Source organism: Hibiscus syriacus, unplaced genomic scaffold (assembly GCF_006381635.1).
Source record: "Hibiscus syriacus cultivar Baekdansim isolate YM2019G1 unplaced genomic scaffold, ASM638163v2 tig00110584_pilon, whole genome shotgun sequence".
Lineage (NCBI taxonomy): Eukaryota > Viridiplantae > Streptophyta > Magnoliopsida > Malvales > Malvaceae > Hibiscus > Hibiscus syriacus.
Genome location: NW_024062792.1, coordinates 3,419,376 through 3,431,629, shown reverse-complemented (window position 1 = coordinate 3,431,629; position 12,254 = coordinate 3,419,376). Strand labels below are relative to the sequence as shown.

General features: G+C 34.5%; 1 protein-coding gene and 1 long non-coding RNA gene across 2 annotated transcripts; both read right to left on the bottom strand.

The window, feature by feature from the left end:
- Positions 1-596: 596 nt before the first annotated feature.
- Positions 597-2,391, bottom strand: LOC120133551 (transcription factor HBP-1b(c1)-like). The gene is made up of 6 exons (XM_039150121.1): positions 2,349-2,391; positions 2,102-2,172; positions 1,769-2,002; positions 1,633-1,692; positions 962-1,039; positions 597-841 (listed from the first exon to the last, which is right to left on the bottom strand). Exons 3-6 carry the CDS (start codon positions 1,934-1,936, stop codon positions 740-742), a joined length of 408 nt encoding a protein of 135 aa, XP_039006052.1. The 5' UTR covers positions 1,937-2,002; positions 2,102-2,172; positions 2,349-2,391; the 3' UTR covers positions 597-739.
- Positions 2,389-3,677, bottom strand: LOC120133553. Its single transcript, XR_005517105.1, has 3 exons — positions 3,606-3,677; positions 3,203-3,381; positions 2,389-2,417 (listed from the first exon to the last, which is right to left on the bottom strand). It is a non-coding gene; the product is annotated as an uncharacterized LOC120133553 (long non-coding RNA).
- Positions 3,678-12,254: the final 8,577 nt, after the last annotated feature.

The window sequence follows — 12,254 nt, the reverse complement described above, 5'->3', positions numbered from 1 at the left end:
ACTCAATAATCAACCGTAGATATGCCAACTAGTAAATCATATGACATTGTTTTGTTTGGTTTATATTTCGTCCAGTTTAGGTATTCCGATTCTGGTATGTCAAATTTGTCATATTAAACTATGACACGTGTGTCAGATGCAAAAACTTTAAGAGAAAAATAATATAAAAACTAAAATTTATTTTGTTTAAAAGTAATATAAAATTTTAAAATTTGCGAGAAATTTTAAAAGGAAACGTTGATAGTTCAAAAATTGTATTTAAAATCAACTCAAACATATGCCTTTTTCTGAAAATTTTGATAATCTTATTTCATTTAATGTACATTGTTTTATTGTAAAATAAAAAATGGATTTTAAAATATCATTTTATTTATTTATAATGTATATTTTAACTTATTTTAACTATAAGAACGGTAATAAAAATGTTAGAAAAAAGTTAAGATCTATTCGATAATCTTATACCTACTGCAACACAAAGACTGAAGGTTGTAAATGCACACAAAACAGGCCTTATATGTTCCAATTTATAGCATCTTGGCCGACTTAAAACCGATGAGCTTTCTACCCCTAGAATTAAAATACCATAACTTGGCTAACATGAAACAGTACCTCTTTGTGTTTCAGGAACAAAAGTTGACATAGCTAACACATAATATCCACAAGGCTAACAACTACTGTACGGAACGTATTTAACAAACTCAAACAATAATTACTTGAACTCTGAGCCCCTAACAGCAAATCACAAATACCATTTTTCAAATTCCAATGATGAAAATAGAGCTTGCATACCATTTCCACTCATTGATTGAGATTGATCTCCGGAGCTTGAAATGAATATACCCTGAAGTGAAAGAAGCAAAAACAAAGAAAAGTGAGGCATAATAGACAGCACTAGCACCCTGAAAATCGATGAATGCATATGACATGCATCACGATATTAACCGGATAACATAAAGCAGACCTGCTGACGAGCTCGCTGCAGCTCTTGCTCAAGTTGCGTCAGTTTCAGTCGACTACTCTCTAGTCGCCGCACATATGCCTAGATTTTAAAGGCAGAGAAAAGGGATTAAGAATAAAGGAATGTAAACTAATAAGTTCTATATACAGGCTTTAATTATTGGAGTAAATAAATGAAGTGCCTCAGCCATCAGTGCGTTTAAGCTTTATTCTGTTGTTCATATCCATGTCCATCCAATACGTGCAAGAGTTTCCTCACGGTTCCAACCAAAACCATGACGTGTAATAACGATGTTTTTCCAATTTATATATGTCCAAGAGGGGAAATTAGTATGAGAATATGAGTAAGATGGGGACGTAATGGTGTAATTTCAACACAATTTTGTAGAGGATTTTATAAGTAACCTCTTATTATAACGTTAAGTTTTTAAAGGCAAGGTACTAAAACGAAACAAAAACTAAAAGTTAGGTATGATTTTAAAAAAATTGAAAGTTTAAGTACTAAAATAGACCAAAAATGATAGTTTAGGTACTAAACATGCAATTTTCCCTAATTTATAATAAGACACAAAGAAAGTGTACCTCGACGGATAATTGCCACAAGAATATAATAAAATATTGAGTATATAAACATTATAAGTTGAAAAGATTAAATAAGTTCAATAAAGGAAATACTTTTTTCCTTAACCGGCTTTTTCTTGCAGCCTCACGATTTTGAGCAAGCCTACGCAACGTCTGCAAAATAGTCATTGAGAAGGAAATATGATTAATTCATCAAAATTATACAAGGCGACAGTAGCATTTGTTAGACCTCTTCCAAACTGCAGAAAAGGATGGTCAATAAAGAGTCGGTATTAGCTAGTAAACAGATTCTATCGTCCGTTGAAGTATCAGTTCTGGGGCAGCCATCAGCCATATTGGAGTCCCCCCAGTTCTCCCGACCAACTGATATATGCGCCAGATTTGGTGGGATATCCATCTGAAGCAGTAATGGTTGGGACCCCACAACAGCAGCAGAGTGATTGCTGTCTGCGGATGCAAGTGTCTTACACACGCACACACACACAAAAGAACTCTCAGTAACTAAATTTATGTCAAAAGTTCGAAGCAAAAACACAATTTCCGAAAGGAAATAGATGCCCACCTTGCTTAAAGCACCAAACTGAGCATCAGCTAATGCCTGGCTATTTCACTTTATTTGATCAAATAAAGGATCTAAAATACAAGAATATTATAAATTGAAAGTATATGCAAAGTTCATATGAAACGAAGAAAAAAATTGCTGAACAATCAAGTAGTGTAATACATCAAGCAATTCATTTTCCATGAAATATAAAATCAAATGCTTGCATATGCCCGTAAATAGTAAATGGAAACCCGTTATTACATACTTCTGGTAAGATTAATAGTATCCTCTATTCGAAAATTCTCAAGAACGAACGGCATTTGCCTCTGTGCCACTGAAAATCCATGTCATTAAAACCACATGTTCAATTGTAAGGCGGTATGATTCAATAAGATCGGGTCTATATTCCTAGACAAGAAGAAAAAGCTACATAGGAATATCTCACAGTAACACAGCATGAAAAAAAATCTGCATTCAAAGTTATGACGAGGCCGACTGAATATTCTCACAATAATAATAATAATATATTACCATTCGTTCTGCAGATGACAAACTGATAACATAAAAGACGACAAAACAATATATTAACTCCTTGACTCAGCCCCTTAGTAATATTAACAGCATCCAATACTTGTAACGAACAAAAAAAAAAGCCATGAATTCTCCTTAGCAAATATTAAAAATACAAACTTGAAGTGCACCCGGAGACGGGCAATTATCAAGTACGACCATATCACCTTAACACTTGCTAAAAAATAAGTACTCATCATCACGACATGAACCGTTCAGTCGATATAAAACCATTATATCCTCGGAAGACCAATTGAGGACATAAAAGACAACAAAACAATATACTAAGTTACACTATACTTATAACAAGCATAAAAAGCCATGAATTCTCCTTCGTCCATCACAATTCAAAATTCAACGCTTCGTTAAATACCTGCACTCAACCAACTCTACCTTATCACAAGTTCAATAACCAAGAAAACAAAGATGTCTCAACAAACAAATACACAAACATGTAACCAGTACAAAGCTAGTGTAGAAACGGATCGATGAATTCGAACAAAAAGCAATAAAAAAAACTCATAAACAGCATAAAATCGAAAGAAAAACCTGGGATTCGAAGTAGGTACTGCAGGAACATTGCTCGGCATTGCTGCTGAATTTTTCCTATTATTTTCTACACCATTATTCACCGTTCTACTGCCCATCAATCACAGCCAAACATATCATCATCCAAAAAAAATCTCTTCTGTTTATCCTCTTACAGTAAACTCCTTCAATTCCGTTCACTGAGTCAACCAAAAACAACCCCAAATAACTCAGATAAAAGTGACCCAAAAATGGTAATTATAAGCTACATAATACATATAATCAAACTTTCTCAAAACCCAAAAAACAACAAGAATTACCACTATTCACCTACTAATCCGTACATTTTTGGTACCAAAATCAAAAACCCAAATCTAAAAACAACCCAAATAGAAATTTAGATTGGCTTGAACTGAGAACTAACCTTGATTTTTGCTCTGAGTTGAAATCTTTAAAGCACCACCGATTAGACACAGCTTGAACTAAGAAGAACTTGTTTCGTCAAAAATGAAAAAATAAATTTTTTTAGCAAAAGTAAATAAAGGAGGTAGGCGATTTTATCGTAAAATTACCGTCATAAAATAATTACCTTTTAGGCATTGTCACAAAATTTTATTAATCTAGTATTTTTTTTAATAGGGTTTCGTCAAAGCTGACGCCACGTAATGATAGAAGCAGATCATCATCCGTGCATTTCTGAGGTATCTAATATGCGTCAGTAAGGCGTCACCACATTAACTCGTTCTATATTTGCTTCACCTTTTTTATTGTAAGGTAAAAAACTTTTAATATATTATTCTCGCAACCGTCTTTCGGGTAGGTTCGGAATTGAGCTTCAACATGAAAAAATGTTAGAGCCGCCACCAATCATTTTAAAAACAAATTTTAGGTTGATCGGACACCATCTTACCTGATCTACGTTTTACCAGAAATATGTCGAGTTCGGGAGTTGGTTACAGTCAAGGAAGGATTAGCATCCTTGTACTACTCTTTCTGTACCAATTAATTAGTCGGTTATCTTAATTGCGAAAATTAAAATTTAAAAAAATCGATTCAAATTATTTACCTTTGATTGGTTAGAATTTCTCTGAAAAGAGGTTAAAAAAATGTTAGATTGCAAAAATAAAAATAAATAAATAAATATGAAATAAAAAATAAAAAAATATTTTTTTAAAAGATATAAAATCAAGTTTAAAGGAAAAAAATGAAGAAACAATAGGAAAATAAACTTTCAAGGAAATAAATAAAATAATAAGTAAATAATAAAAAGAGTAAAAATGTTAAATTTCAAAGAGAAAAAAAAAAGGAAAGAAAAAAATTAGGGGAAAATAATAATAATTTTTTATTTCAAAAGAAAAAATAAAATAAAAAAATAAAAAAGAATATTAAAGGATCAAATAGGAACGAACTAAAATTTACATACCTAATTGATGTTAAAAATAGGCTGCAAGAGAAAAATAGAGAGTTAGGGGACTTAAAATAGAAAAACCTGACATTTAAAGGACTGAACTGGTATTAATCAGAAACTAGAAGGACCTAATAAATAAATATGAATAAATTAGAACCCCAATAATTAAATTAAAATAAATACAGGTACCCTAGATAAAAATAACCCATAAATCATATACAAACTAAAATAAAATAAACAAAAAACATGGAGAACTAAATAATAATTAATCCTAAATACCAAATAGTGAATAAACATAATAAAATTTGAAATCCAAATTAAAAATACTGAAACTTAACTTCAATGACTAAAATGTAAAGTTACAAAATTATAGTGATTGAGGGCCCTATATTCTTTCTAGAATTTCCTCGTCGTAGGAATAGCCGACCACCGTTGGCCGTCGCACTCTGGTGCCGACAACCACCGTCGGCCACCGTACACGGTGGTCGAAGTTTGGGAAAATGCACTAAATCAAAGCTCTCGCCGCCCTCTACCCTATTACGAACCCCTTTTGTCCTAAAAGCCTTTCAATCGGCTCAGATCTGAATTTTTACCTTCGAAATCTGGTGGTTTTCGACGACAAATGGCTTTTTCAAGGGTAAGCTTCTCTCATTCTCTTCTTCTTTATTTTATTCCTTTGTATGGTTGATGTTGTTTTGCTTGTTCTTTCCCTTGCTCCATGTTTCTCTCCATCTCTCTATTTTTCTTATGATTTCTCCGTGCTTTGATATACGGTTTTACATGTATTTATAGTCCTAAGATTACTATTTTTATTTCGGTATTTTATCCTACTTGGACTGAAATACTTGCTTTGATTTGTTTTTCGGTTAGCTATGGAATCCCACGAAAGCTCGTCGCCGAGAAAAACGGGCGGTTGGCCGAGTGGTATTGCGGCTCTCTATGCGGCGCTGAGGGAACAAGGGTTAGGGTTTGAAAACCCTAAATATTTCAAGTGTAAGGTCAATTTGGGTCGGGCTTCAGTGGACTTGGGTTCCGGGTCGGGTTCCAGATCCGGGCTGCCATTGTTGGAGCATTGTCAGGTTTAATGGGTCGGCAACTTTTGTAATGGGCTTCAGGCATGACACAAAACCAAATAAATAAACATTATTATTATAATAATAATATGTTTAATGTAATATAATATATGTATATAATAGTAAAAAAAACATTTAAATTATATAATATAGATAACATATTATATAATGGGGTCGGATGAAAATGAGTGTCGACAACTACCCCTCTTTGTTCTTTTTCGTGTAATGAAAAATAGGACAAAAATAAAAAGACACAAATTTTCGTTTTGTATGAAGGGGTCCCTGAGTCTAATATCATCATTTGTGGAGTTGAAATTTAACTCTGATATTGCAATTAGGAATAACTCCCTGTTAAACTGAGTTGCGAATGACTCCTCCATCGCGAAGTTGAGTCAGTCTTGAAGTGATATCATTCTTCATGAAATTGAAACCATAGCTCAGAATTTGAATTAGAATGTGGCTTCTTGTTGCCAAATCGTAGTCAAAGTTGGTCTTCTTCTCGGTTTGAAGACCTTGTTTGAAAATTCGACTGGAAAGTAGTTTCTCGATACTACCATGTGGTTTATAGGCCCTCGAATGAAGTCGAACTCAAAAGTTTTTGGTTGACAGATAACCCTTCTCGCCTTGAGTTATGTTGTTCTAAGCTGAGATATTACCCCAGATCTTCTTATTGACTTAAAGACCTCGGTTTAAACTTCAACCGAAAAAGTAGTTCCTCGCTGCTACCATGCGGTTGATATGTCATCGAGCTGAATGAAATCGAACTTGACAGTTTTTGTTGACAGATAACTTTTCTCGACTTAAGTTATGCTGTAAATTTGATATTCCCTTGAGCTGAATGTAATCAAACCCGAATGTTTTGGTTGACAGATAGCCCTTCTCACCTTGAGCTATGCTGTAAATTTGATATGTCCTTGAGCTGAATGTAATCAAACTCAAAGGTTTGTTAACATATAACCCATCTCGCCTTGAGATATGCTATAAATTCGGCTGCCCTTGAGCTGAATGGAATCGAACTCGAAGGTTTTTACTGACAGATAGCCCTTCTCGCCTTGAGCTGTACTGTAATAGGCTGGGAGATAACCCCTATTGATGCAAATGACTAATTTACTGTGAAACTAAGTCAATCCACTTGGGCACGATATCATTCATCGTGAAGTTGAAATCGTGGATGGCTCATTCGCTGTGAAGTTGAGCTTTGAATTAGATGTCATTCGTTGTGAAGTTGAAATCCAAAATTGCATTGCTTTCGAGTTCAATATCTTTCGCTGTGAAGTTGAAATTGACTCTGAATGAAATTGGAGAGGTGTTTGTTGACACACAGTTTTTATCGACTTAAGTTGTGGTGTAAATTTCCTCTAAATGAGTTGAAATCCAAAATTGCATTGCTTTCGAGTTCAATATCTTTCGCTGTGAAGTTGAAATTGACTCTGAATGAAATTGGAGAGGTGTTTGTTGACACAGAGTTTTTATCGACTTAAGTTGTGGTGTAAATTTCCTCTAAATGAAAGATGACCTCCCTTCGCGGGTCTAAACCGATCATAATTCTTTGGATGACTCCCCTTCACGCGAAAGCCAAGTGGTAAATTCTATCAGCCAGATATCATCCGTCGTGGAGTTGAAATCCGGTTTGATAACATTAACTAGAACTAGCCACTCGTCGTTGAGTTAAGTTGAACTGAATCCGTTCTGAATTGGGCTTTCTAACCCGTCTGAAGTTGATTATAAGATCTTTCAAAATGTCAAGTTGGTTGAGGTGTAGTTCCTTGCCACTGAGTTAAGCAACCACCATCGATTTTTTTAAAGGTGCTTTTGAGTCGAGTATCTTTCTTCTTGAAGTTGAAACTTGACTCTAAAAACTGAAAAAATTATGTATGTTGTATGCTAAAAAGGGTAAATGTGATGCTCTTAAGTATGTCTAAGATGTATGCAACATGAATTAGTTCTGTTTTATCTCCTGGATGGAGTCTCGTGCTTTGTCTGCCGATCTGGTCCTTGGAATCGATCATGCCCCATTTTCTTCTTGGGTTGCTGAAAATGTCACAAGGGAGTGTTACAAGTTCTATCTGATCACTCGGACTGATTGCTTCCAAGAATGTGAAATGCTCGAAATTTGTCATTGTTTGTTCTTTCTTCAATAGGGGCAAAATGAGCCTCAACAGCTTCAAGGACCTTTCACATTTGAAACTGTCCTGTTTGAAAATGTTTTTCTCCTTTCTTTTATTTTAGGAGGGAAAAAGGATATGAGAATATAAGAATTTTGTAAAACATTACCTCTTAAATCAGGCTCACAATCGAATCAAATCATAAACATGAGTTCACAGAAAATCAAAAGAATCAATAGCTCTTTACTGCTTTCAAAGTTATAGCTCTTTGACAAATATCCAAATTGATAAGTTGGCTTCAGGTTGGCTTCCTAATTTCTAAGGGTTCGGCCACCAAAATGTCATTTCTTTTTTGAACATCGTAACATACCCCTCTTTCTCTGCATGGCATTTTAATCGGATGCGGATAAGATGACGTAACTAGCACAATCAATTACTATACCTTTTATTTCGGTTCTCTGAAATCTTTCATTTGTTCAAGCTTCGTAGGCTCCTCTAACAAAGGCAGTGCAGAAATATCGGTCTAAAAATAAAATTCCTGAGTGCTCGTGTGGAATTGACTATAACAGGTGTTCCTTAACTGCCTTAGTCCCTTTTTACCGAAACTCCTTATTTAAATAAGTTTGATTTGATTTGTCATTGTCTGGCTAGCTGAATCCTATCCAAAAAGCCGGGGAATTTAACCAATTGCTCTCGAAGGACAACTCAAGCTTTATTGTATAGATAGTATAATCACCTTTATCATGCTAGCTGAATCTTATCAATAAAGTCGGGGCATTTAACCAATTGCTCTAGAGGGATAGCTCAAGCTTAATTGTATACATATAATATTATATTCTGGGTATACTGATCCAATTTATTAAGTTTGTCAAGAAGAACCTGTTATAGTCTAGTTGTTGTTGAAAGTCAAGAAATCTCATCTTTAGAGTTCAATTTCCAAGCAATTGACCTAGCCTAGATTCACCTACTCAACTATTCCATCTGTAAAGATCATCATCGTCATTGAACGTCCTCAACAAAAGTATAATAATGTCATACACAATAGATTCCCCATGTTGTTCGCTCCTATGTATACCTAATACCAAGTCTCTTGTTCATTCCCGTATGAAAGGAGAAAGCTATATCGATTCTTACAAGAAAAGGGTATGGTGTTTGAGCTTCTGGGGTAAAGTATTTTACCAATTTTTTTATCATGCCACGTTGTCGAAGATCTATAACTCTGATTCATTTACAGACTTTTTTTAATTCAGTTGATATTCAAAGAATTTCAAGTTGTAAATTTGATTCAATGCTCAACATAAATTCATTTAAATATCCTTATAAAAAGAAATATGAGAAAGTTCAAAAGCAAGTTACAAAAAATATGAGAAAGTTCAAAAACAAGTTCAAACAAGATGCTGCAAAATGGAATAAAGCCTCATTAGGATGCTCCATTATTTCCAGAATGTTGAGTGTATAATTGGATTAGGGCCTTCATCTACACTTGCTCCCCATTTCTCAATTGTTTCACTTGTCAGGGCTCATTTTGATGTACCCTCAAACGCACAAATTTTTGCTTCCTCCCGAGCAGCTTCTTGGGAAAATCTTATTCCCTTGTGATTTATCAGCTTTTCCTTTCTTGGTTGGAAATTAGGCCCAAATTTAGATCCAAAATGATTTTCCTTGGTGGTGATCATTTTGGTTGGATCCCGAACGCATATTGCAGCTGTGATTGGCATAATATTCATCAGGCCTTCTAAGTTGCCCAAAACCTCACTTGCCTTAAGGAAATCTGATATAGGTGTTTGAGGTGTCTTCAAGGCTGCATCTGCCCCATCCATTCTTAAACCCATGGGCCAGTCTCGGATTATATTCATGGAAGCCCTTCTGCTTGGATTTCCTTTTCCATCTATTTGCACCTTATGTTCTTCGCATGAATTCTCTATTGAAGCAACGACTTCCGAGTTTTGGACCTTAATCCCTTTCTCTTCTACCTTGCACCCCTGAATTGTTTGTTCAAAAAGATCCTCAAGGTTGTTAGGAACCTTAACTAAACAATATGGGGTTTCATTCTGGTTTATCCAAATAATCTCCTTATAGGTCCACTTATCATTCAGGGGCCATTGTGGCTAGACATATCCCGATGTAACCAATCCAGCTGTGAGCATTTTTAACGTAATTTTTCAAGCGAAAAGTGGAAGGGAGGGAACTTGAGTGTCCTGACTGGATGATTGTAAAGGGTTAGAACCTCTAATCATGAGAGGTTAATCCTTCTTGGTCAATATTTGGTCCTCTTCTATGACCCTTTTATTTGAGTGAAGCTTATCTCTCACAAGAGAAATTTTATCCCTCATTAGCTCTTCTTTCATTGTTGGCCCATTGGAACCTTCTATAACCACATTTGATTTTTAGAGCTGACCTGAAATATCGGCTCCTTAACAGGTTCTCTTGCCACCGTTATTTCAATTTTAGCACCAACATTCATAGTCTCTTACAAAATGGGATCCACTAGTGGTTCTCTCCATGGATCACAATATTTACCATGTCCATTAACTTGGTCATTTGTTCTCTTGATTCAACCTGAAATCTTCTTACTTGATCGATCATCTCTTGTTGGGTTTTTACGAGTTGCTCTTGAATTTTCTCAATCTTACCAACACGCGCTAGTATCTCATTCATCGCTTTGGATATTTTTACAGACACATTTCAGGTAATTTTCAATTTTCTTTCAAAGCTTCTCTTTTAATTGCCTTTTCTTTGAGCAGTGTATCCAGTGTTTGTTCCTTTTTTATTAGACATCTCTTGTTAGTTAATGTGAATGTAATAAAAAAGAAAAGAAAAGAAAAAATAATGCGAAATATGCAATAATGTATGATGCATGAGGTTTTGAGACATTGATCCAAAAACGTGTCTGTTACTATAAATAATCTTTATTGGGACAAAAGTGTTATTTCTTAAGAGAGAAAAAACATCTAAAAGGTGTATTCTAACTAAGTCCTCTAGACCCCAAACAACTTCTGATGGGTTGACTCATTTTCTGCCTTCATCTGTCACCGGTTGAATACCCTGTCAAACCGTTCTGACTTCTCTGGCTAAGACGTGCAAGTGTCGAGCTGCTTTTTGTACTTGTTCCAAAAAATCTCGAATGGCTGCTTTTCTGGCTTTCACTCTCTGCTGAGCTTATTCCCTAATGAAAACGCCATTGAAAACCTTCATCAAAGAGAACTATCTGAAGTTCATTTGGTTGTTTCTTGAATTCGTCAACAATGACCTCTAATTTTAGCTATCGTTTTTCCATCTTGTTCTTGTTGTCTTTGAAGGGACTCTCCTGGTCAGTAACCTTTTTCTCGTCTTGCCCCTACAACAATTGTCAACCTATTTTTGAAAAGTTGACTTTTGATGTACTTGATTGTGGGTACCATGTCTTCTTAATTGAATGTGACACATAGTTGTTGTAACACCCATAACCCGTATAATTATACCTATACAGATTATAGAAATCATTTCCATTTCAAAAGTTGATTTAAAATTTATTTTCTTTAAATGGTAAATGATATTATAAAATAGCATATCATATGAATCATATTTCATTATAATAAATTTAAGGTAAAATATTTTTTTAATGAATAGTGAATAGTGAACAGTCTACCGATACACTGCTACAGTAACGTGAACAGTGTACCAATGCACAAAAACATCGAATTAAAATTGTACATTATTGCTACAGTAACTACTACAATAATTTCCAAAAAATACATAAAACTCATAAAAACTTAACCTTTCTTCACTATAAGGTTACCATTTTGTTTCCCAATTTGTTCAACAAAATAAATTGTGCATTATTAATTACATGTATCCAATTCAAATTCCATTATAGGATGTCTTACTGATATTGTAATATACTTCTCGAAGCTTGATGTCACTTTGAACTCTTTATTCCACTACTGGCTTTTTACCTACGCGTGAAAAAAAAATCACACGCTAAGTATAAACTTAGTGAGGCAATTAAAATAATATATAGTGCAATACAATTCATGCATGAATTTCAATGACAAATTCAAAATGTCATAAAATCATTTTATTTTCATATCAATATTTTACCATTTATTAACCATAAGCTTGTAAGCTTATTTTACCAAAATACTTGTCATTTGTACCATAAGCTCGTAAGCTTATTTTACCCATATACTTGCCATTATTCCATAAGCTCGTAAACTTATTTGCATGCTTACCATTTATTAAGCAATAAACCATAAATCATAGCCCATAGTATAACTGTATGAGGAACTCGGTATAGGAGTCAAATATTGCACCAAAGTGCTGAGGTCGGGATTTACCTACCTAGTACACCGTAGTGTTTTGTATCGTGTCTTCACTAGAAACTTTGAGGCCTACACTATGTGCCTTCTGTAGACACTCTAGTATTACCTATTATGCAGCTGTTAGACTCTATGGCATGCCATTAATACCACTGAACCTCAATAACATACTTGGGCATATAGTAAATT

What these genes read in the sequence shown, in the direction of transcription:
- LOC120133551 (XM_039150121.1), bottom strand. Translation starts at nt 1,936, where the DNA reads ATGGATATCCCACCAAATCTGGCGCATATATCAGTTGGTCGGGAGAAC. An exon ending in AAAGCCGGTTAAGGAAAAAA is followed by an intron (nt 1,040 to 1,632) that starts GTATTTCCTTTA and finishes TTTAAAATCTAG; the next exon opens with GCATATGTGCGGCGACTAGA. An exon ending in TGCAGCGAGCTCGTCAGCAG is followed by an intron (nt 842 to 961) that starts GTCTGCTTTATG and finishes CTTTCACTTCAG; the next exon opens with GGTATATTCATTTCAAGCTC.